At 41.1% G+C, this 26,941-nt stretch overlaps 2 protein-coding genes across 2 annotated transcripts; both read right to left on the bottom strand.

Moving 5' to 3' along the window:
- Nucleotides 1–1,047: 1,047 nt before the first annotated feature.
- Nucleotides 1,048–11,669, bottom strand: srsf5a (serine and arginine rich splicing factor 5a). Its single transcript, XM_079694216.1, has 9 exons — nt 11,528–11,669; nt 10,525–10,577; nt 9,542–9,673; nt 9,380–9,450; nt 6,121–6,303; nt 5,821–5,899; nt 3,542–3,615; nt 3,355–3,459; nt 1,048–2,201 (listed from the first exon to the last, which is right to left on the bottom strand). Exons 3-9 carry the CDS (start codon nt 9,671–9,673, stop codon nt 1,664–1,666), a joined length of 1,182 nt encoding a protein of 393 aa, XP_079550342.1. The 5' UTR covers nt 10,525–10,577; nt 11,528–11,669; the 3' UTR covers nt 1,048–1,663.
- Nucleotides 11,670–15,706: 4,037 nt separating this feature from the next.
- On the bottom strand, nt 15,707–26,896 carry LOC307047312 (deubiquitinase DESI2). Its single transcript, XM_079694229.1, has 5 exons — nt 25,988–26,896; nt 23,226–23,298; nt 21,655–21,748; nt 18,934–19,075; nt 15,707–18,256 (listed from the first exon to the last, which is right to left on the bottom strand). The coding sequence occupies exons 1-5, from the start codon at nt 26,024–26,026 to the stop codon at nt 18,041–18,043; spliced, it is 564 nt and encodes a 187-aa protein (XP_079550355.1). The 5' UTR covers nt 26,027–26,896; the 3' UTR covers nt 15,707–18,040.
- Between the last annotated feature and the right edge of the window lie 45 nt (nt 26,897–26,941).

Below are 26,941 nucleotides of genomic sequence, written 5' to 3'. Positions count from 1 at the left end.
AGTGGGCTATCAAGCCCTCAAACAGCGAGTCTGCAGCGGTGCTGACTTGAGACCGGTCTCTACCTGACCGGAGTCACGCTGTGTGTGTCCGTCAGGAAATACGCTGTTTACAAACAGTTCCAGCAAACATCCACTGATAAATTACGATGTTAACAACCTCATGATAACCTCATGTTTTTAACTTAGGATCATACCTGTGTTTAGTCTAGATAAAGGTAAATGTGTGCATTTTATTATAAAGTTGTGTATATTTACAGACCGTTGCAAAAACTAAGCTTATAAACATCAGGTTTAAAACTAAAAGAGCTTTGAAACACAATGAAAGATGTTTGGAGTTTTATTTGAGTTATTCATTTAAACTTTTTGTCTAAGATGCTGATTTGAAACCGTTGTTACATACAGTTAGTTACGGCATTTCCTGTTTCTGCCGGAGAGAGGGGAGGCCGTCCCAAAGCTTGCTGCTGTATTTACTCCATCTGACAGGAGGGAGCCTCGTTGAGCTGCAAGTGTGGCTACAGACGGAGTTCACTCCGTTACGGAGGGGTAGGGTCGAGGGAGTAGTTTGGGATTGGGCCTTAGTCTCACTGAAGAATGTTGATCATTACACTCCGGACTAGTTAAAACCTTGAGCTGCAGAAAGAGTTCAGAATTGGTTTGGCAACCGCTGTGTCAACTCGTGACACACCACCTGTCTTGTCAATTCTACGGCCGTAACTCCAAATAAACCACCAGTGTTTGCCATCAAAGCTCCAGCTCCCCTCGTGCCTCTTGAGTCCTGTTACCAATTGCTTCAGAAGCTTCCCCCACACGATGTATACATTTCCACTTCGTGTGTCTGTGTGAAATGCGAGAGGCTTTTGTTAAATGAATTTTTAATAACACATTTCAGATTGTTGATGATATTATGATTCCAAACAAATCTATTACATCAAATATTCTGCCATTTAAAAACAAACTATGTAAATACCAATCTAGTCCTTTATATGAAATTGCATTTTCAGTTTGTGCCGTTATAACTGCGGGACAGAATGAAACACTGAGGAGAACTTCAACAGTTTGTGAAAGCTTTATTTGTCAGAACTGCACAGACCCACATTCACAAAGTATTAAAAGAAAATTCACTGTTCAATCTTACTAAAAAAAATGTAATGACAATACGCAGTGAGTGTTTTATTAGTATCAAATCAATAACCTTATTCCGAGACATTTTTTCCTGCTCAACTTACACCCCACAGGCCGAGGGGCTTCAGATAAAATAAGTAAAACGGAGACGCAGAGGTCCTGATTCAGCACGAATGAATGATCATTACACAAGAAATAAAACACAATGACGTTCACACAACAGGTCAGTGAACGCAACACGTGTCAGAATCACAGTTTCACGGCAATGCCAGGAGCTCACGTTACACACAAAAAACACGCATCAACATGTTCAGGGAGTAATGAAACCCTGCTAACGTCTGAACGCACAGGGGGGTGGATGGAATCAAACATGGCCGACGGAGAATCAGTGTTTTCTGTCGCTCTGGATTTCATCAAATTAGGAGAGGATTTCAAAAAAGGGCGGGAATTTCAAACTAACAAAAAAAGCCAATGATTAAAAATAAAGATAAAGACACGCCCTCTACAGGCCTGTGGAGAGAGTCTGTTTCATGCCCCCCCTTCAGTGTTTGCTGTCAGCGGAGGCGGAGCGGGAACGTGAGCGAGATCTGGAACGAGAGCGGGACTGTTTGTTAGGAACCGGCGCCGGGGGGGAGCGAGATCTTGGGGCCGGAGAACGGGATCTGGGGGGGGGAGTGCGAGATCTCGGGGCGGGAGAACGGGATCTCGGGGCTGGAGAACGGGATCTGGGGGCAGGAGAACGGGATCTCGGGGCAGGAGAACGGGATCTGGGGGCAGGAGAACGGGATCTGGGGGCAGGAGAACGGGATCTGGGGGCGGGAGAGCGAGATCTTGGGGCGGGAGAACGGGAACGGCGGGCGGGAGAGCGGGATCGGCGGGCGGGAGAACGAGACCGGGACCTGGAGCGGGACTTGGACCTGGAAGGGGATCTTCCGGAGGCTCGGCCTCCGCCCGACGCCTTCTTCTCTGGGGTTCGGCTCATGGAGCGAGAACGGGATCGGCTCCTGGAGCGATTGCGGCTCCTGGAGCGGGACTTGGAGCGGGAGTAGCTGCGGGAACGGGAACGGCTCTTACTGTGACTGCAGGGGGAGGAGAGAAAAGAACATTATTAATAAATATAATAATTTATATAACTTGCTTCCTTTAAAAGAAAAAAAAAAAATACACAACTTATTGGCTATCCCTCTCGTTTTCCTATCTAAATCAATATGCAATGCGTTTAAAATTCAAAATAACTATAGCAGCATTTTTTTATATTTTGGTTTCTAAATTGCAACTTAAAGGTCACCTATCATGCTATTTTTAGGCAATAAACATAAACATGTCGAGGAAGTGTTTTGCTCAAAATACCTAACAGATCACCCATTCTAGCCAAGCCTCATATCCCTCTATTTCACTTCATGTTTCTAAAGTGCTGATTTTGGGTATAAAGCTATACAAAAAATAAAAAAGGAGGGGGCTGAGCTCATGCGGGACCCGGCAGCTACTGTCTAAACTAAATACTGCCGTGATGAAACGCCATGTCATGGATTATCAAGGATTATCTCTGAAACAGTATGGAGCTCAAAGGCTTTCTCTCTTGCCGGTTATACCACAAGGTGAGTTCCTTTTTACTTCCTGCTTCTTCACACACATGCTCTCCAGTACAGGTTAGCTCTGAGTGTTAGCCATGCTAATGTAAACGCCGACCATATTACGTCCAAAACAGTCGGGCATTGTTTCTGATAGTGCCATGGGTGTAAAGCCAGCCTACATTTCCGATGTCATATTGGACGCAAATCTGGATCAGCTCCGTTGTAGCACCGTTTTTAGAGATTTGGGCACGGAGGAAAAGAGAGGGATCCCTGACACACATTTATGTATAAAAGACATCAAAAAGTGCATTTTGCATGATAGATCCCCTTTAAGTGCCATAGTGAAAAATAACATTTACAAATTATTCTTTGCATTGAATACAAATTAAACGGAATCCCTTATTTGACCGATTTAGTTTTTTTATCATGATTATCAAATGCTTAGCTAGAGTATGGTTTGCGACAAAAAAATATAGTGAGTTAAATGTTTTGATAAGTGTAGAATATTAATATAGTCCAAAAAAAAAAATTTGATTTCACAACATTTGAAGCACATCCCTAACATTTAAAAGATATGTTACAATAAGTAACTTTCCAAACGTTTAACCATCAGACTGACCCCTAACCCTTCACGAAAAATGCTTTAAGAGAAACTGACCTCCTGCTGTCCTCAAAGATCTTGAGCTTGCGCCCGTTCAGGTCTGAGCCGTCCAGTTTGGAGATGGCGTTCTTCATGTCGCTGCGGGAGGCAAACTCCACCACTCTGAGGGGACACAGGAGAAACATTAGGAACAAACTCTTAGCGATATTTAATGTTTCAAAAAAACCAAGGAGGAGAAACTCACCCTTCATTTTTGTTGGGCCTGTGAGCGTCCACAAAGGTTACTTCACCTGCTTTTCTCATCAGGTCTTTGAGGTCCTGTGTAAAGCATAAAGCAGGATTAAACAGGCAGAACAAACACTTTAGAGAGTTAGAGATCCGTCTCTGACCTGCAGGAGAAAGGAGCAGCAAACAGTGAAACTGAGTTTTCTAAAGCTCTGACGTACGTCTCATCCCAGTGGCGGTAACATAAAGAGAAAGCTTTGTGTCGCCTGGAACTGATTTTATTGGCTCCATCAAAGAAACAAAGTCAACTCCATAGAGAGACGCCTGACAGGTAACAGCAGCTTAATGTTTACATTTTTTATCAAAAACCCATGTATTTTTGCATTCATTATTGCGTCTGGGTATGTGAGATAAGCCTGTGTATTTATTGGAGGTCGTTGAAAATAGTACTCTAGGTAAATCAAAGGGCTGTACCAAAGGTTTTTGTTTTCGTTTGACTGTTGATGTAATCCCCACCCCCCAAAATAAATGACTCTTGTTAGGCTATCCTACATATTATACATGTGGAAACTTCTGTAACCAAATCAATTCCTCTTCCAGGAAATCTGCCTCCCACTTTGAAAACATCTGTTCTTGTCCTTATGTGTAACTGTGCCAAAATGCCAACAGAAACAATAACTAGTCATGCAGAAAAAGCAGCATAGTAATCAAAATCTGATTTTGAATGTCACGTTATAAACGAAACGTCAAACTCTTCAGTACAGCCCTGGTGAGAGGACCAGATATTGGTCATGTGGCCTAAAGATTTGGCTCTGCAGTCCTAAAGTGTTCACATGTTTTGAGCATCTACTCCCCCCAGAACCACCCGACCCTGAACAAACCCAATCACATGAGTTTATGCTACTTACCGCTCCAAACCCAGGGAGATATTAGCATAGAGCCACTTGTCCAAATAGCAAATGGGAACCAATGCAGTGTTAAGCCTTTGAGAAACGACCTCGGCCTTGACCCAGCATCCGGCCTCCAAAAGCAAGGACCCACCAGACCAGAGAGCAAGTAGGGGGAGGGGTGTTTGCCCGACCCAACACCCCCCCAGCTCCATCAGCAACAGAAAAAGACCCAAACGAGAGAGTGTAGGGGGGGGGGGTGCCAGCCCACAGAACCTCCAGACTGTGGCTACGGACCTCCTAAGGCTACCGTATCCTGCGCTAGACCACCAGCCAAGACTTTAGACCGGCGGCAACTGCGTGTAAGGAGAGGCACCAAATGGACACTATTCAGAAAAACAACCAGGAGAGGGCGCTACACACTTCTCACGCCTCCGAGGAGGGTGTGCATTCACCTCTGAGATATAGATTTAAATAAGGAAACTAAAGAGTGCCACAGTGACGCTTCCTAAAACCCGGAAGTAAGTAGTAAGCTATTTTCCAAAATTACATGGAGAAATTACTTTGGTTTTTGTCGAAGGAACCGGAAGTGGTAAAATGCTAACTTACTTCCGGGTTTTAGGACGCGTCACTGTGGCACTCTATATCAGAGAAGACTTTACAAAAAAACAAAACTGTTTTGGAATCCCTAGCTGTTAGCTTTTGTCTGGGAAAAATAGTAAGTAGATGAAGTAAAAAATAAAAAGCCTAGGGGGGTTCTATAACTATCTATTGGGGTTCTTTCTTGCCTTTATTTTATCCGTCTAGGGAAGGGACGATATGAACATTTTATGAACTTAAAAATATTAAAGTAACTAAATTTCAATCATAGTTTCTTAAAATGGCAATAAAAGTTTACTGGACAAACCGTCCCCTTAGATTTATTAAGAAGAAAAAATATATATTTTTAAAAAAGGGTGATAAATCCTAAATTCTTAAAATGGATATCGAATAATATTAGAAAAATATTGCAGCTTAAAGTGTAATTTAAAAAAAATCTAAATATGGTTAAGTGGCTATAACTAAAAATATTGCAGTTATAAAATAACTGAATACGATGATCAAAAAGGTTGCATGAATTAAGGATATATAATTAAAAAAAAGATTATAAAAGTGTTTGGTTTTTTTCATTATAATTTTTGCATTTTCAAATCTGCTTCGCCTCGTCACTTGGGAGGGTAAACGGAACTTTACATGTGATAAAATCCCATATCGCCCCAATCCTAAATCTGGCTTCAGATAAATAGACCGGTCCAATCAAATGAAAGCTGCTAAGTTTAATTAATAAAAAAACATTACATTACAGGTTGATACATATACAGTTTAACAAGGTCTGTAATCAGATACATGAGAAGGTTTCGTGCTCTCTTACCTGCCAGCTGATTCTGGAGGAGAGGTTCTCCACTATGAGCCTGTGGTCCGTCCGCACTGGAGGGCCATACCTGTCCAGTCTACACAAACCAACACAAAAGCCTTTAATACGATTACATAATAATAACACACCTTAATTTATCCTCACAGCACAAACACTTGATTATACCCATGAGTCAAATATATTTTATGTTAAAAGTTTCCCTGACACCTGAATTAACAGAATATTTCCCTTTTCAATAATTAAAACTCTTCCCTGGTTAATCAAGATGTGAGGAAGCTATTTTTCAAGCTAACATACCTGGAACCACTGCTGCGAGATTGGCGGTAGCCTCCTCCTCCTCCGCCGCCACCACCGCCGCCGCCTCCACCTCCTCCTCCACCACCACCACCGTTACGGTCACTGCCACCGCCGAACCGACCCCCCATTCCTCCGGGACCGCCACCTCTTCCTCTCCGGGAGCGAGCGTGCTCGATAGTGACCCTGAACACAACATTTTTTTATTTTTAGGACAATATAATCGGATGAATAATAGTGCTGTAGCGATGCGTCGACTACAAAATATCGTCGATGTCATATTTCCTCGTCGACGCATCGCCACACACACACGTGGGTCACCCAAAACAACAAACACTATGGAGACTGAAATGCCTACCACCTCCTCCTCACAGGATTGCGCAAGAAAACCTGCAAAAAGCCCCCAAACTAAAACATCTCGCCCAAGGTCTTCTAAAGCATGGGAATATTTTAAATTTAGTGCAACACGCAAAGGGATTGTTATTTGCAGTCTTTGCCAAATCGAGTTGGCATACCATACAAGCACAACAGCAATGTTGGAGCACTTAAAGCGGAGGCACCCCCTTGTCTCTCGTGGAGGTAACAATGATAAGTAAGTACTAACTTTGGCTAAATTAATTCCACGTTTGTGTATTGTGTTGTGCAGCTCGAGTTCTGTGCACTTCGGTAGTGCTAACTACCTTATAGCTCTCCGTGTGGTTTGTTCGTGCTTGGTTGGTTAGTAGTTAATGTTAACTACCTAGCTAGCGGCGCCAGCTGTTTGTTAGTTAACGTTTGTCAGCATTTAATGTTGGCTGGAATGGTAGCTAGTTTACGTCTGCAGAACACCGCTATCCAGCCCGGAACGAACAAACTGCACAGAGAGCTAACTCATGCTGTGATCGTTTACGAGTCAAACATAACATTAGACTAACGTTAGTCAGCTTATAGTATCAATGTATGTCAACTAACGGAGCCAAGCAATGTGCAGGCCAGGGCTGCACGTAAGCTGGTGTGCAGTTGTCATGAATGAATTAATATTTTTATGAGCTTGCCAATACATTAATGAAAACTGGGAGATGGTCTCATTTGTTCTTTGCACAAAGCCACTTGAGGACAGACACACTGGTGACAACATCGCTCTCTGGATTGAGGAGGTCGCTGAGAAGTTTGACTTTTCTCTCCATGATGATGTCCAGGCAATTGTCCACGATAATGCAGCGAACGTTGTGAAAGCCCTTAGAATCCTTGAGGAGAAGCATGGTGTTGCCTCACTTCGATGTGCTGCCCATACCACCCAGTTGATCAACCACCCAGTTGTCAACCATGCACCGAATCAACAAGGCACTTGGGGCAGCAAGGAGCCTCGTCACATACTTCCACAGCAGCGAGGTCGCCACGCTGGAGCTGAAACTCAAAAAAGAGCAAATGGGCACACAGCAACACAAGTTGTCACAGGATCAGATGGAATAGCTCTTTACATGATCAAACGCCTCCTTGAGCAGCGGTGGCCTGTAACCGCAACCCTCTCAGACCCAGAGGTCACCAAGGCAGCAAAACACTACCTGGATATGAGAGCTGACCAATGGAGCATCCTGGGGGATCTACATCAAGCACTTGAGCAAGCCACCTTCTTCCTGAGTGGAGAGGCATATGTCACGGTCTCTGTCCTGCCTCCGCTGGTGAAAGGCCTACAGAAGTCCACGCAGAAAGCCTTTGAGTCTGCTCCAATTGCCACCTTCCAAACTGCAGCCGCAGCAGAGATTGCTTCAAGGTTAGTTTAAATATTCAGCTCTTTAAATCTCTTATAGTGAACTAACTGAATATTTGAATTAAACTTTCCCAGTTTGCATCAATGTTTTCCCATTGTGATCCTATCATGTAGAGCTATGGATTCTACTGTTATCTTTCTCTTGAAGCACCTTGAATTTCTTTGATTTAAAGTGTGCACATTAAATCCATTATTTTTCAGATGGAAGGTTGAGACTACTTATGACGATGACGGGAAGAATGTGTGCATCTTCGCCGCGGCCCTTGATCCGAGATTCCGAAAACTCAAGTTCCTGTCCACAGACGACACCATGAAGGTGAAAATCAAACTTCAGACCCTTGCACTTGATGCCAGACGAGTACGAGTGAGGGAAGAGCCTGACTCCCCCAGTGGCCAGCTAGGTCACTCAAGTGGACAGAAGCCAAAGTCTGTCCTGGACACATTGCTTGGGTCAGATGAGGAGGAGATGGAAGATGACGACCCAGCCCATGAGCAGAGGGAAGATGCCGTCAGGAATGAGGTGCTTCTGTACTTTGGGGGGAAAGCCATTCCAAAGGACAAAAACCCACTCCAATGGTGGAAAGAAAATGAAAAAAAGTTCCCCTCCCTGGCTGTTGTGGCGAAATCTTATCTGGCTGCCCCTGCAACATCCACACCTTCTGAACGTCTGTTCTCAGCAGCAGGGACCATTGTGAGCAAAAAAAGAGCAAGCTCACCAAAGAACACGTGGACATGCTCACATTCCTCCACAGTAATTCAAAGTAGGAGGAGTAGAGTTGTGAGGGAGGAGAGAAGGAGGAAAGTGGCCAGTACTTATATTGTAGTAATTGCACACTCTTCATTAGCATGCAAGCTGCCAGAATAGTAGTTAAGAGAGTCAGTTTCATTGTGCATCAGGTTCTGTGTTGTGACTGTTATATTGTGTTAAACACTCAGGAATTTCTGTACTGTGCACGGCAGTGTTTGTTTTTGCACTACATTTTTTATCTTTTGTAATTTTGTACAGAAGAGATTTGTTGTTGGACTGCAAGAGTAAACAGGCTGGCCTTTTTATTTTGTATAATTTTATTCTATATTTCTTATTTTGCTGTGTAATAAAAAAAAAAAACTGTTATTAAGAATTTGTTGGTATTTATTTGAGATACATTACTTTTTTAATGAAATGAACAGAAAAATAATCATTAGATTAATCGATTAAATAATCGCCCGATTAATCGTTTTCAAAATAATCGTTTCCCCCCCAGCACTAATGAATATCAAACAATATATTTCCAATAGCTTTATGGGGTAGAATGTATGACTTCTCCTAGATATAACCATAATTCTTTATATGTGCATTTTGTGTTCAGTTTAATTAAAGGTAACCGCTTCCTTCTTGCAAAGCGAATTGTTGTATTAAGGCACTATAATGAAATCAGCAAAAAAGAGTGCTGGAAGTGCTACCATTTGGCCAAGTACCAACTATTTAGTCTGTGTGAACATGTTAAAGTATGAAGCTCAAGTAAGTTTTACCTTTCACTGCACAACTCTTTGCCGTTCAACTCGTACACGGCATCATCTGCATCTCTGTGGTCATCAAACTCCTGAGAAGCAAAAACAACAAAGAGTTATTTTTCACTCTGGGAAAACGTGATCAGGACTCTTTGATCTGCAGCTTGTTGTTGGGCCACTCACCACAAAGCCAAATCCATTCTTCAGATTGATTTCCCGGATCCGTCCGTATCCTTTGAAGAACTTCTCCACGTCTCGCTCTCTGGCGTGCGGGCTCAAGCGGCCGATAAAGACGCGACATCCACTCATTGTCATCTGGGGAGAAGGAAAAACAGAAGACCAGGTAAATATTTAACCAGAATAGAGATGAGAATTATGTTGACTTTATAATAGAGATCCAAAGTACAATCTTAAGCAGCAAAAGGTGAATTACTGATCCATTTGTGAACACTGGTTTTGGGAAACCTGTTTTATTTCATGCAAAGGATTTGAGGAGTTTCACCTTAAGCCAGGTCTAAACTGAAAATTCAAGTGAAACTGAGAAAACCTTAACTAGATCAAAGACTAATTATATGCAAACTCTGGTGAAACCAGTTTCACTAGTATTTACTTTAAACCGGCACTTTTACTGTCTTTTTAAAAAGGCGTCTGTGATCTCACAAGATGAAACTTACCTCCCCCAACATTTAAACTCAAGCCACTCAATTGTATTACCATTGTGGATTGTTTGGCTTTGTTAGTGAAGTTATGCAAATCTGCAACCCTGCATATTTTAATATTTGTCTGTCAAATGTTTAATCTAGTAGCCTGTAAAATAAGTCTCTAGCAAAATAAAGTGCAAGTTATAAATCACAAAAGCCATACAATAATTTCCATCTACAAGAACACCATAATGTTCCGTATAGTTGGACCAGCAGGGAGTTACATGATCATTTTAGAGGTAGTGCTGTAATCTAGGTAAACAAACAAAGGTTCTCAAATAATGTGTCTTCCCAGGTTGATAAATAGTCTAAGTGGACAACTTATAAATACATTTTCTCCATCAACCCTAAACTGGGCACCTTTCTACCTAGATAAAACTAAATGCAGCATAATGAAAGTATTTGGTGTCTATGAACTTAAAAGTTCATAGTGTGTACAATGCACATTATCATTAACACAATTACCGTTGAATCTTCTTTTTCAAAACTCCTGACAACTGAGTGACGGTCGTTGTGATCTAAAAATGTAAAAAGTAATCACTGTAAATCAACAGATCACAATTTTATACAATTTGTTGGGGCATTGCGGTGGTTAAACAATACAAAATAATATCAATATAATGAATACGCCTCAGCAAAACATAATTATGAAACGTAAAACAACTAGTCGTTTCAATACATTTAATAGTACAATATTCACGAACGTTTGAACCATCACTTGGGCCCAACTTTAGTTGCTAATGTATACATGTAGAAAACGTTACTAAAATGATCGTTTGCATTCCACCTTAAAGAATGCTTCGTTGGAAATAACAAATGTACTGAGATGGAAACTACCAAATATTCTCCTAAATTAGCTGCATAACATTGAGCTAAAACAGAGGCATTTTTTGTAATTCAAACTTAGCTTTTCGTTGCATTTAAATAAATCACATCGCAGTCGAACAAAATTATAATTTAGATAAATATACACCTCGTCTATAATGTGATAATGTACCGTAAGATAAATCAAATGAGCAATGTTTTAAATACGTCTTATAGTAGTCTATTAACAATATTAACGATAGGTTGAATCATCACTTGGGCCCAACTTTTTGCTGCTAATTCGGTCCTTAACTACTAAAATACACGTTGAAACCGTTATTAAATTATACTTTAAAATGCTCAACTACACCTTGAATAACGCGTCTTTGGAAATAAGAAATTTGTAGAGCTGAAATATATTACCCAATGTAGTCCTAAATTAACTGTTTAGCATTGATTTAAAACAGGCCATGTTTACACAGGCTAATAAAAGATGCTAGCTGTTAGCTCGCCTCGAGGTCGATTTCTCTTAGCTTCATGCTAGTTAGCCACCGACCGTTAGGTTACAAGACACAATTTAACCGTTAAAAGCAAACATACCCCCACTGTTAGTTAATTGTAAGAAACAATTATTTATTTAACAGCATTTCAATGTGATTCTTACCCAGAATTGGTCTCTGGTTGTCGCTGTTTTAGATGCTTTCGTTCCTGCAGCTTCAACTTTAACTGATCCGTTTCTAGTGTGCGCGAGCGACTTTATCAAAATGGCGAGAGATAGTCCAAAGAGGAGAGAACAGGAAGTGACGTGTTCAGGTTGTCAGGGATCAGTTTTTCTATTTTGTAGGTTGTACTTTATATATACAGTCTATGGTTGTACTGTATTTATTGTTTGCGATAAAGTAAAAGTTTTGTAATCAAAATAAGTATTAGCATCAAAATACACTTAAAGTATCAAAAGTTAAAGTAGTCATTTTGCATTTTGGTCCATTTCAGAATAATATATATGATATGTTTTATAATGATTGATCAATAAAGTGTTCTCAAAGCTGGTAAAGGTGCAGCTAGTTTGAATGACTTTGTATACTGCAGAGTAGCTTGTGAATTTACTCCAGGTGGAACTAAAGTCTGATTTAACACTTGATTATATTTCACATCATTCATCCAGATCTGTAAAGTAACTAAAGGTGTTAAATACGTGGAGCAAAAGTACACCATCTACCTCTGAGTTGTAGTGGAGTAGAAGTACAACGTAGGCTAGCATAAAATGGAAATACTCAAGTATCTCAAAGTTGTACTTCAGTACAGTAGCTACTTGAGTAAATCTATTTAGTAACTTTACTCCACTGAAGTTTAACACTTTTGCGTTGTTCTAATCAACATTACAGGTTGTTTTCACTTGCATTTTTGTTAAATGTGAAAAGATATGCGAAAATGTTCCCAAGATTTTGAGAAAAGCCAGAATTCCAAGATCATAGTCAAAAATAATGAAAATCAAGGGGAAAAAAATGGTCAGAAGATATATTTATTTTGTTCAGAATTCTGATATTAACGTCAGAACTCAACATTTGTTTAACTCTGCTGTTAACATCCCAATGTCCATATGCACTGTTGTCTCCATGATACCTTCTATCAGATGAAGTTCGGTAGTGCTTTAATTTAGAAAAACCTTCAAGAGTTTCGCCCGACCCTCGCTCCAATGAGTATTTGACCATTTAGTATTTAAGGTAAAAAGCGAAAAAGCAATTTGAAACGATAATATCAAACAATATATATATATATATCATAGACATTTATCATAAGTCTTGTTTAATTATATATAATGTCACTGTAACGTTATTTTCTAAGAGTTTAAATTCACGCCTAGCTGCTAAATGTTCTCAGACAGACAGAAGGGTGTCGACTTGACCATTTGTCAGGCAATTATCATATGGATCATCTTAGGTTTGTAATTAGCATGTATGCAAGTTTCGCCTGTCTGGCCAACATTTCAATGGACTGTAATGTACATTCCCTGCTGAGACCCCCCTTTTGTATTTTTCCTGTATTAAGTGCTTGTTTTTCTGTTGTTTCTGTAACAGGGTCAGATCTTGGTGCTATATACTAGAGCTGGAAATATGATTGATTCTGTTAAATGCTATAACTCTTTATTCAATAACACAACTTCGGTTTAAGCTTGTATATTTGTTCTTTCCACCAGAAGTAGGGGATTAAGTGTGGCATTTCCACCACAATATATATATATATATGCATTTAGTATTAAAGGTCCCATGTCATGGCCATTTCTACTGATCATAATTCCATTGTTGAGGTCTACTAAAATAGATTTAAATTGTGCAATTTTCCAAAATCTCATTGGTTTCTCATACAGCCTCTCTGTATAGTATTCACTCTCTGTCCTAAACAGCTTGTTGGAACTCCTGCCCCCCCTCCCTGTGAGCCCACTGGCCGTCTGCGAGACACAGCGAAACCAGCCCGAACACACACCCGCAGCCTGGCTGGGAGTTTGTGTGTGTGCTCACACACCGACTCAGAACCTCGCCGCGTCCCGCCGTCTCAGGGAGGAGAAATCGGCGGAGATGCAGCTGAGAAAAGATTGAGTGTGTGAGGAAGTCCGCAGATTGGTCAATTTGGACCAATTCACGGACTTAACGTAACGGTTCCGCGGACTTAACGTAGCGGACTTAACGTAACTGCTCCACGGGTTGGTCCATTTTGACCAATCCACGGAGTCATCGTCGTTACATCACTTGGTTCCCGGAAGAAAAAAGTTGAAAAAGAGAAATCTCCAACGAGGCGTTCTGGGGCAGCATAGACAGGTATTTTCTGTGTTAGAGTTTTACTCGCTACAGGGTGTACTTTGAGGGTTTGTGACTCTGCAGACCGTTTACATGCAGAAAAACCTTCATAACACACAAGGGCACGGGTAATAACCAGAAAAGCATGACATGGGACCTTTAATACAGTTTATATCTATTTATATATCTACTTTTTCGTATTTGTATATATGAAGTTGTCCCATATTGTAGGCCTCAACACAATAATCAAAACATGTTCTTTGTTATTCTGGCCCTTTATTCTAGCACTATATCATCATTCTTTAAATGGCCTTGGGTTAGGAAAAGGAAAAACAGAGTCAGGGTTGATCCAGAAAATAATACCGGTCCGTTCTGTGTAAAGACTTTGAGCATGGATCTCAGTCAACTCAAAATATACAAAAGATATACGAACAAAATATGCTTGGTGCAATGTAAGACGACATTAAAGTATAAATAAATATAGCTTATTTAAAATCATGGAGAAGTCTGATTCCTTTCCTGAGAGAGGGATTAAAATCACGTATGAGCTGCTTCACTGAGCGTTTGCATTTCAGAATAAAGACATGAATACAAAATGACATTGTAATCACTACCAGGGGGGATAATAATCATTCATGTGTTTTTTACCTGCAATGTGTGATAGAAAAACAATGATTACAATTCATTATATGACATCATATTTTCCCTTAACGAGGATCTGAACTTATCAAAGTGATATTTAAAAGTCTGTTGAATCTAATTAAAATGTATTCAGTTTAAATACGTAATAAAATATGATCTTAAAGGAATGAGTTTGACATTTTGGGAGATTCACTGTCTTGTTTTCTTGCCAAGAGTAAGACAATGAGTTTGATACCACTCTCTACTGAGAGATACATATATAGTTAAAAGCTGCTTAGCTTAGCATGCCCTTTTTTTAAAATGCCCTTTTCTGTTTTATATCATAATAAAGTGAATATCTTTGGACATTTAAAGACATCACCTGAGACTCTGAGAAACTTGGATTGACATGTTACACTTGTTCTGATATTTTATAGATAAATAATAAAAAAAGTTATTCATAATAAAAAATAATAGTGAGCTTTTAGTGTGTTGGTAGGTGGACTTTGTTACCTTTGGACAGGCTAGCAGGTTCCCTCTGTTTGCAGTCTTTATGCTAAGCTAAGCTAGCACAATGTTGGCTGTAACTCCATATTTACTGTATTTACACTCTGCAAAAAAGCCATGCAGTGGATTTCCCAAAGTGTAGACGCCATTACTTTTACAATAGAGAGGCAAAGTCCCTCCCTTTCCGGGGGACCTCCATGGGACCTTATTTAGGAAAAAGTATGTATTGAAGTCAATGGCGAGAGAAAGATTATCTTTCGATCCCGTTTGAATTGTGCCACGAATTACACATATGATGTTTGTCAATTTAAAAGATAATTTTTTAAGTCAAAAAAATAAAAATGTCTCGTAAAACTGTGAAGTAACACATTTTTTGTGTGAAACCGCTCAATGAACTACATCTCCCATCTCGCACCACACACCAAGATGGCCGTCACGTTGGCACATTTCACTTCTTTCTTTCAGAACGAGGCGGAAAGTATTAAAAGAGGTGAAAATCACTCCGAGTCTGGGCATGTTGAGAGCTGTACATACACACAAGGGGAGTTAGTCGGTTCCGTAAGAGCCAGCATGCGGGACCGGGATTCTGGGATTTGTAGTCTTTCTAGTTGCATATTTTTTCATAGTCTTATATTTCAACAGTTTTACGACAAACTATGACTTTTTTTGACATGGAAATTATTTTTTAAGATTGACAAACCTCATATGTGTAATTCGTGGCACAATTCAAACGGGATCAAAAGATACGTTTTCTCTCCCCATTGACTTCAATACATAATTTTTCCGAAATAAGGTCCCATGGGTCGGAAGTAGATGGGCGGGACTTCGCCTCTCTATGGTCAGTTCACCCTAAAGTAAAAAAAACAAACATTTTCCTCTAACTTGAAAACATAAAATCCTACTTTTAAGCTTTTCAAAGGTTGATTTAAGACATGTTTTAATACCAGTAAAAGCCTTTAGGCCGCAGGCCCCTGTTACATGAAATATAGATTGATCAATTGAACAACAGGTAAAAGGAAAAATAAATACTTTTGGGTTATGGGAACTGTGATTTAAAGGACAATACTGATAAAGTCTCAGGTTTCAGTGTTATTGTTGGAAAAGGTGAACAGCAGTATCACAGAGGAACATTTCCCGGGCGTAAATTCACATTTCCATATCCTGAAAGTTAACGCACCGTTATCATATAAAGACCATTTGTATATAAAAGCGTAGACAAAAGGTTGTGTCACAAAGTCAATTATAGTCATTGTAGCAGCTTTTCTTTGTTTCTCTGATGTTCTGAACAGTTCCCCTGAATGGTGATGACTGTCCCTGTTTGTTGGTTTAAAAACAGAAATACTTGAATCTGTAATCAGAAATGTGGCGACCAGCGTTGCCAGTTGTACAATAACTCTCATATTTCTATGTGTTGGGGAATAATTTGCTCTGCATGTCCTCTTTCGCCCTCTGATGCAGCTGCCCAGCCTTGAGCAGCCGTTATCTCCCATAAGGAGGGGCTGCCCTAGCATATTGTTGTTGTTACCAGTTTGTGACCGGGCAACTCTCGGTCAGAGATAGTTATTGTTGTGGGACACCTGGAACACATCCTTCTCGGGGTGGAGATGACCTCGAGCCATAAGCAACAACAAAAGTGATTCAGTGTCCTCAGCTGTTTAGTCTATCTATTGAAGAATGTTGATTACTACACTCTGATAGTTAAAACCTGGAGCTACAGGAGGGCTCTTCAGGATTGATTGTGGCGTCTCAACCGTGTGGTCAACTCGTGACCCGTGACATGTTTTGTGAATTCTCCGGCCGAAGCTCCAAATAAACCGTCAGTGTTTGCCATCAAAGCTCCAGCTCTCCTCGTGTCTCTCTGAGTCCTGACTCCCTTTGCTTCAGAAGTTTCCCCCACACTATGTTTTATGTACTTTTTTTCAATAATCTTGCCTTTTGTAACTTTTGCTTGAAATTAGAACTCTGCAACGTTGCATTTCTTAAAGTTATACAATCACGGCCATGTGTTCTCGTGGTTAACAATAATTTTCTTAAAAATACAATAACTTATCATCTTATCGTAAAGTATGGTAAGGACCTTGATAATCTTTTACGTTTTCGAAATGATAGAATATAACATATCACATTTTAAATTCTTGGCCCCCACTTGTGTAAGTATGGGGGGGGGTATCATGGTAATTTTTACGTTTTCGACTTATTGTCCAATATACGGATATATCGTCAATAATCTTTATATCATCGAACTGTATAGCTCAATCACTTTCTGTTATCAACTAATAGTACAATTTACGGATACCACGCGGCCCTTTTTACGTTTGGGATTCATCATATAATAATATTGCTTTCTGTAAAATCAATAATGCCAAAAAGTGCCATCATGTACGAACAATTTGTGACATTCACGGTTAAAGTCAGGACCAGCTTGATAAAGTCATTTCTATGTCTGTCTTTACGCATCTTTTCTCACGGGACTCATTTCAAGCCAATCATGGGTCAAAAGTGTTTTTTTGTCAAATGTACACATATTGGTCCTCGTGGTTATGATTTGTGTACGATCATATCCCCTCATTTCTAAGCCTCCAGGACGATATTCTAACAATCCCTCTCTGGCAACGCTGGTTATTTGTACGTTCTTGTGAAATACCTTCAACATGCAATATTAGCTAGTGACTTATCCGACCGGCCCTCCTCGGTACCGCAAGTAAATACCGCTAGTAAATTGGCAACGGGGGAGGGGGGTGCTAGACACTTATTCGACCGGCCCACTTCGGTACCGCTAGTAAATTGGCAAAGGGGGGGGGGGGGGGGGCTAGTGACTCATCCGACCGGCCCACATCGTCCAACCGGCCCACTTCAGTACCGGCCCATCGGGATTCGTCCCAAACATCCCGATGGCCAGTCCGCCACTGTGTCCAACGTTAACGCTGTGATTTCCACACTGACACAGATATCAGCTGAAGGCCACAGAGAGGTTATCGAGGACTTATTGGAGTTATGCAGATTCGGAGGTCTAGTCGTTCTACAAAAGCAGCTCTGAAGGCAGGGAGCAAGGCTGACAGAGGTTTAACAGTTTGTGGAAAAAGAGCCGAATAGTTACAAAGTTCAGATCTACAAGAGTCCGAGGAAGAGTTTGCCATCCTGTCGTACAGAGGTCTTAAATCCCAGTGTTATGAGTCTTTCCTTTGAGGACCATCGGTCTGAGGTCAGCTGGTTGTTCGATCCCACTAAATCCCCTCTGAGCGTCTGAGGGTGTTTCAGACCCTGGTGTGGCGGCAGCTGTGCTTGTCGGTGGGGGACGAAGGGTCCTCGTCGCTGGACTCGCGGTGCTCCTCTCTGTGGAGGCTGATGTGGGTCTGCAGGGCGGCGGGGGTCAGCCACTCCGTGGGGAGGCAGCTCTGCAGGAAAGGGATGCAGGAGGAGAAGTAGGCGAGGCGGTTCACCCAGCGCGGGGTCTCACGCCCACACAGCAGCTGAGGAACAGAGAATATGGGGATGGGAAACAAGATGTCTCTGTTTTATTTTATACAGATATGAGAGACATGTGAAAACTAGAAATTCAAAAGTAAACAACTACTTTCTTCTAGGTTACGCACATTAATAACGTTATTCAGTTATTGCACGATGTATATGACATTTCAATTATTGACTAATCTCTCGAGATATTGACATGAGACCCCAATTTTTACGATATTGAATAAACGTACAACATATAAACATGGCCTGAATAATAAGCAGAAATTAAGTATTATGATCATTGATATATTAATTATAATTGTAAAATGCTTTATATTGTGTTATAAATCAATATGAATATTTATGATTGCTTTTAAGCAGATTATGTGTTTGTTTGTACATAACTAAAACTTTGAATCAATCATTTTAATTCTGTGTTTTTATGCGAATAACCTGTTTAGATGACACTAACAACTTAAAAAAATTACATTTATACTTCACTCTAACTTCAGCAGGGTTTTAATTATTTGTTGGGACAGAGGTAAAGCTAGAGTGGAGCCTGATTATAATTCTGTAGATTTGCGCTTTAGACTGAAAAGTCTTCTGTGTAACTTACTTACTCTGCCCTGTTCTGTATGTTATAGTTCCCTATCACTACGTGCATGTAGAATCAGAAGCGTGTGTGTTCTCTGACCTCGGACAGCGAGGAAGAGAAGTGGTTGCAGTTTTTGTGCATCAGGTGGTACGCGTTGCCTTTGAACTCTCTGCCCATCTCTTCCATGACCTTATTCATGTCGTCCTCCGCGAAGTCCGTGGTGCCCAGAACTATGGCCTCCCTGTGGAAGAGCACATTCACCAGCATGGAATACCTCTCAGAGCACTGTGTGTTAATGTGAGTACTGTGTGATACTGTGAGTACTGTGTGATACTGTTCGTGAGTACTGTGTGATACTGTGTGTGAGTACTGTGTGATAATGTGTGTGAGTACTGTGTGATACTCTGTGTGAGTACTGTGTGATACTGTGTGAGTACTGTGTGATACTGTGTGTGAGTACTGTGTGAGTACTGTGTGATACTGTGTGTGTGGACTGTGTGATACTGTGTGTGTGGACTGTGTGATACTGTGTGTGAGTACTGTGTGATACTGTGTGTGTGGACTGTGTGATACTGTGTGTGGACTGTGTGATACTGTGTGTGAGTACTGTGTGATACTGTGTGTGGACTGTGTGATACTGTGTGTGGACTGTGTGATACTGTGTGTGAGTACTGTGTGATACTGTGTGTGGACTGTGTGATACTGTGTGTGAGTACTGTGTGATACTGTGTGTGAGTACTGTGTGATACTGTGTGATACTGTGTGTGGACTGTGTGATACTGTGTGTGAGTACTGTGTGATACTGTGTGTGGACTGTGTGATACTGTGTGATACTGTGTGTGAGTACTGTGTGATACTGTGTGTGTGGACTGTGTGATACTGTGTGTGAGTACTGTGTGATACTGTGTGTGTGGACTGTGTGATACTGTGTGTGGACTGTGTGATACTGTGTGTGGACTGTGTGATACTGTGTGTGGACTGTGTGATACTGTGTGTGGACTGTGTGATACTGTGTGTGGACTGTGTGATACTGTGTGTGAGTACTGTGTGATACTGTGTGTGGACTGTGTGATACTGTGTGTGGGTACTGTGTGATACTGTGTGTGAGTACTGTGTGATACTGTGTGTGTGGACTGTGTGATACTGTGTGTGATACTGTGTGTGGACTGTGTGATACTGTGTGTGAGTACTGTGTGTTACTGTGTGTGAGTACTGTGTGATACTGTGTGTGGGCTGTGTGATACTGTGTGTGAGTACTGTGAGATACTGTGTGTGAGTACTGTGTGATACTGTGTGTGTGGACTGTGTGATACTGTGTGTGATACTGTTTGTGGACTGTGTGAGTACTGTGTGTGATACTGTGTGTGGACTGTGTGATACTGTGTGTGTGGACTGTGTGATACTGTGTGTGATACTGTCTGATACTGTGTGTGTGGACTGTGTGATACTGTGTGTGAGTACTGTGTGATACTGTGTGTGGACTGTGTGATACTGTGTGTGTGGACTGTGTGATACTGTGTGTGAGTACTGTGTGATACTGTGTGTGGACTGTGTGATACTGTGAGTGAGTACTGTGTGATACTGTGTGTGAGTACTGTGTGATACTGTGTGTGGACTGTGTGATACTGTGTGTGTGGACTGTGTGATACTGTGTTTGTGGACTGTGTGATACTGTGTGTGAGTACTGTGTGATACTGTGTGTGGACTGTGTGATACTGTGTGTGAGTACTGTGTGATACTGTGTGTGAGTACTGTGTGATACTGTGTGATACTGTGTGTGAGTACTGTGTGATACTGTGTGTGAGTACTGTGTGATACTGTGTGTGAGTACTGTGTGATACTGTGTGTGATACTGTATGATACTGTGTGTGAGTACTGTGTGATACTGTGTGTGAGTACTGTGTGATACTGTGTGTGAGTACTGTGTGATACTGTGTGTGGACTGTGTGATACTGTGTGTGGACTGTGTGATACTGTGTGTGAGTACTGTGTGATACTGTGTGATACTGTGTGATACTGTGTGATACTGTGTGTGAGTACTGTGTGATACTGTGTGTGGACTGTCTGATACTGTGTGTGAGTACTGTGTGATACTGTGTGATACTGTGTGATACTGTGTGATACTGTGTGATACTGTGTGTGAGTACTGTGTGATACTGTGTGTGAGTACTGTGTGATACTGTGTGTGAGTACTGTGTGATACTGTGTGTGAGTACTGTGTGATACTGTGTGTGAGTACTGTGTGATACTGTGTGATACTGTGTGATACTGTGTGATACTGTGTGATACTGTGTGATACTGTGTGTGAGTACTGTGTGATACTGTGTGTGATACTGTATGATACTGTGTGTGAGTACTGTGTGATACTGTGTGATACTGTGTGTGAGTACTGTGTGATACTGTGTGTGGACTGTGTGATACTGTGTGTGGACTGTGTGATACTGTGTGTGAGTACTGTGTGATACTGTGTGATACTGTGTGAGTACTGTTTGATACTGTGTGTGAGTACTGTGTGATACTGTGTGTGAGTACTGTGTGATACTGTGTGTGAGTACTGTGTGATACTGTGTGTGAGATACTGTGTGATACTGTGTGTGAGTACTGTGTGATACTGTGTGTGAGATACTGTGTGATACTGTGTGTGAGTACTATGTGATACTGTGTGTGAGTGCTGTGTGATACTGTGTGTGGACTGTGTGATACTGTGTGTGAGTACTGTGTGATACTGTGTGATACTGTGTGTGAGTACTGTGTGCTACTGTGTGTGGACTGTGTGATACTGTGTGTGAGTACTGTGTGCTAAAATGAAGTATTCCTCACTTGAAGTTGAATGTCTCCCCCAGCTCCGCGGTGTTCCCGGGAGTGATCTCAAAGATCCCGCTGAAAGGGTACGGATGGCCCCCATATGCAAACTCTGAAACAAAGAGGAGTAATGAGTAACTAAGTACTTTTAGTCAAGTACTGCACTCGAGCACTCATTGAGGTAGTTGACTCGAATGTGGAGAATTGTTGTTTTTCTGCTACTTTATACATCACTACATTTAGTAAGAGGGGAGAATATTCAAGTTTTACTGCATACATTATGTCTTCTTTCTAGATTAAAGATCATTAAAACAAAATAGATTCAACTAGTAAATGATGATATTATTGTAGATTTATATACTCAACCATATGTAGAGGAATTAAAATGAGGCCTACATCTTGTTTTATCAGTCTTATACTCAAATATCAAACAGAGAAAACTGCACTTTAATACAGTTTTGCAAAGAAATACTTCAAACATTAGCACATCATCAAAATAGTTTGGAATCATTCTACTGTCAATCAACTTATTGATTAGAGGAAGATCCAAAATACATCATAGAAATAATTGCGAGTTAAAACTCTTAATTCTTAATCTCAGGTCACAAAAAAATGAAATTCTCTGACAATGATATAATAATAAACATGCATAAATACACCGTTTGACTTTTGATACTTAAAGAACATTTTGATGTCAACACTTTGGTACTTGAGTATACATAGTATACATACACTGTGGTATTTATACTTGTACTGATGAACTCTCCAAATGGAGGAGCTAACAGCTGTAACCACACAGCAGCAGTTAATCACTGAACACTGTGTTTAAATCATTAGTCTGGTTAATTACAGGCTGCACTGTATTTACTTACAGCGGTATAATAAAGCAGGGAAGAACACAGTGTAGTTAATAAGGTGCGTTACATAGTAAGTTTCGTATCAACTGACTTGTGCAAACTCAAAACAATCTGCAGAAAATCCTCAAAAAGGAGGCACAGCCTGAGTGAGGAGGGTATCACCATATTTCACAGAGGTCATATTCCTGGTTGCAAGGGCGTAAGTCTCTATGATTTAGTCGCACGCATGCACGCACGCACTTACGCACGCACACACACACACACACAGATACAGATACAGATAGACTCTGCGGTGACTCAACCCAGAGAAACGGGGTCACGGTATTATAAACACAACTCCATATTTAGTTTTTAAACCCAGACTTAAATTATCTGTGTCTGAGAACACAGCCTCACTCCCAGACGTGATGCAGACACGCATACATACACACACACACACGCAGACACGCATACGTACACACACACACACGCAGACACGCATACGTACGTACACACACACACACACACACACACACACACACACGCAGACACGCATACGTACACACACACACACGCAGACACGCATACGTACGTACACACACACACACACACACACACACACACACACACACACACACACACACACACACACACACACACACACACACACACACACACACACACACACACACACACACACACACACACACACACACACACACACACACACACAACCAATTAAAAAGGTCTTACCTCTGCCATAAATCTCGATGCCTGAGTGGAAGACTCCAATGCCCAGATTGGAAGTGTACTCATTTATCCAGTACTGCAAAAAGAGAGAGATATCAATATACTGTATATCTTTTTTATTGATACCATTACCAACAGAACTGATGTGTGTGTGTGTGTGTGTGTGTGTGTGTGTGTGTGTGTGTGTGTGTGTGTGTGTGTGTGTGTGTTTAGACAGCTGGATGAACACATGAAAAGATCCCTGCCACACCCTGAGGAGGAAACAGGTCCAGCTGTCCATCATTAATAATAAAACATGTTTCTGAGCTCAGGCTGATCAAATCAAAGCTGATCCACCTCTCACTTTGTGTCCACAGAGAAATGCTTTCTACTGTTATTAGCCCTCTAGCTTTTAACGTTTTCACACCAGGAACACTGGGAAAATGGGAATTTTATAACCAGGTGTCAAGAGAGAGAGAAGTATCAACCAGGAGAGACATACAACCAACACAGACACAGAAAAGACAACAAAGAGACACAAAATGACTTATTTTACCAGAGAAACATTTTAGCAGTGAAAAGCTAACATGACTTTCTCCTTGGTGAAAAATAAGTCCTGGGCCCTTTCTCATTTCATCAAATCCCCCTCCTCGACTCCTCGGTCCCCCGGTAGTGACCCGGAAATGAATTTCAGCGCGCCATGTTGAAGGACATCTCATTTCTCTAAATGCACTTCGAGGACCGAGGATCGAGCGTCAAGGAGCTATAACCAAGGATACACTGATGGGTCCTCCACGACTCCTTCGTGGATGCATTTCCGGGAACAGAGATGTTTCAAAGAGTCGTGATGCATGGCCGGACTTAAAAAATAAATATATATATATATAGAACCAAACTGCAACTAATCTATATCTACTGTCAGTTTTCACATTGAACATGTGCTCTTTTATTAAATAAACTAAACGCTTTAATTTTAAGTTGTGAGTTTAGTGTTTTTGACCCTAAGAAACACTGATGCATTAATCAATAACAATAATCCACAGCTCCTCTCTTTGCTCCAGAGGATTTAAAAAAAAGATATCCCAATGTATTCAGGCAGGGGGGTTGGGGTTTTGTGGGAGAGAAAATTATTTCAGCAGCCTATCGTTTGTAGCTGTAAACACTACTGTGATGATGTGCATGCTGACACTGCTGCAGCGAGTCATGCAGTCAAATTGATTTCATACTGAAGACGATCGATACCCCCCCCCTCCCCCGATTCACTCTCCGGCGGATGTTACGGCTTCTCTGTGTTTATTTCTCGGTAGAAGAAGTATTTAAGGCTGACCGATCACTTCCTCTCTCAACAGAGACACGGCGGAGATACATCCGCTGCCGCTCAGGGCCAGTGATGGGAGAAGTTACTTTACTGCAGTAAAAGTACTGTAGAAAATACTCCACTTTAAAACCTTATTTACATAAAATGACAGGTAGCCTTTTATATGCAGAAATGTCCCTGCCGGCGTTTTTAATCAATCAATCAATCAAATTGTATTTATATAATTTTCCAATTTCACACTTTACACTTATGTCTTAGGAGTATTTAGGTTTTTAGTCTTTGTTACGAGATGTTTCTGGATTCATATTACTGCTGCAATAATGTGCATGATTCATTTTACTGCTGACAAAATCACTGCAAACATGTGGTAACGTGCTTTATATTGTGGCAGCTGTAGTAAAGATACTCTGTTTCTGCAGCCACAGGTTGCATAATCTTATTTATTTACACTGAGGCTGTTCAGGGAGAGAGAGCAGGCAGTGGGCACAGGTCTGAATGAGCAGCTTTGTCCGTGGTGTGTGTTCATGTGCACATTTGTGTTATTGTATGTGTGTGCATTATGAGAGCAGTAGGCACAGTGACAGAGGGAAGCTCTTGTTTCAGAGGCATTAAGTTAGCCAGGCTTTTATCCAATCACTGAAGATGGATGAGACTGTGCTGTGCTCACCAAACTCATATTCAAAAATCAGTCAATTTAAGGCGAGATACTACAGGGAATACTCAGTTGTCAATGCACTGGTCTCCTTGCGATATAGTTGAAAGAAAACATCCACATTAAGGAATTTGTTTTATTAACTTTGAATGTTTGTTTCTGCAATTCACCTAAAGTTAGCATTACATAACTAATTTGCACAATTAATCATAACATTTCAGATACTTCAATAGCACTTACACACACCAAACTCTCCAGTTTCTTTCCTCTCTATATTTTGAAGCTTTTGACAGAGTTTGATGCTCACACATCATTCACACACTCATTTATACGCAATTTATTACGAAAAACATGATTTTTTGCATGTCTTTTGACAGTATTTATGGACAGGTATTAACATGAAACTTCCCCAGTTTAGAACTTACATTAAGATAATTATTTTTTGTATTACTTGTTTTCTGAAATGCTTTATTTAGAAATGCAAGAGGCAACCTTTGGTGGATTTGGATACAAATCTGCAGACACAAACAGACAACGTTTGTAAAATAAACTCCTGAATGTGGACTTTGGATGCTTTCTTTTCACTAGTTTGAATGAAGACATTATATTGAAGCGTAATAGCCAGCACAGAAATCTCAGAATTGGGCAGTGGCAGTGCATTAACATGTTTTTCCCTGCAGTGTCTCTCATGAAAGTGCACTTATGAAACAAACAGGTGCCTGCTATTTCTGTTGGTGCATTCACTTCCTCTGCTGGTGTCAGGTTACAAAGAGCCAGAAACAGTAAATAAAACTGAATAAAAAAGTGATTTCTTACCATATTATACACGTTGAGGATGACAGGTTCATTGGCCATGGTTTAAACCTGAACTGGAAGAGTCCACCCCTCCTCCTCCTCCACGTTTTCTGGTTGTCAGGACTGCCAGGGATGGAGGCTGATCATTCCCTCGCAGGGTGGCTGGAAAAAGCAAATAAAGCAAGGAAAATGTCCCCAAAACTACATCCAATTCTGGTTAAAGGTGTATTCACGAAATAAAAGCCACCACAGCAGGTCAAAATGTAATTAAAGACGCGTCAGAGGTGATTAAATGATCCGCGATAAGGGCCTACAGGAGCGGGGATCACGGTCATCCCGGGCGGGAAAAGGCGATAGCTGGGGCGGGGAGATATCGACGATGGAGGCGGAGTGCGGGTCATGTTCTCCCGGAGGATGGTGGGAGATAACCGGGTTAATTACAGCAGCATTCCGGGCAGATGAGGGTTCCGCATCCAGCCTCCTCTCCTCGGCATGACTCCTCCAACACGGATCCGTTACTAACCGTTATTCTAAAGAGCCGTTATTATTAAATGAAGTTTAAGCCGAGATCCATCCGTGCTGCGCGGCTGTTCTCCAGCTCTGCCCCCCCTCCCTCTCTCCTGGTGGGGATTACATCATATGTGCCTCCGAGGCAACATCCTCCGACAGACGGGATGCTACTGGTGGGTGAACAGAACGGACAGGACCACATTTTATCACTTAAACACAATTTCTGTCAACCATACACAAAATGCCTGATTTAACCCCAGTAGTGTTCTGAGCATAGATTCTGAGGCACGAGAACCGACCGTTAGAATTCAAAAATCACTTTGTTCTAACCGTTGGCGGCCCGTTATAACGTGTATACAAGCAGTTTAGGTTTACAAAATTAATTTACGTTATGCCTCCAATATATTATACTAATAAAAGCAGTTTTACTAATATGGTAAAATATAATTGTACTCTGAAAGGAGT

Source organism: Notothenia rossii, assembly GCF_949606895.1.
Source record: "Notothenia rossii genome assembly, chromosome: 7".
In the NCBI taxonomy this organism is placed as follows: domain Eukaryota; kingdom Metazoa; phylum Chordata; class Actinopteri; order Perciformes; family Nototheniidae; genus Notothenia; species Notothenia rossii.
Note: the sequence above shows the minus strand (reverse complement) of the source record. Positions and strands in the feature narration are given on the sequence as shown.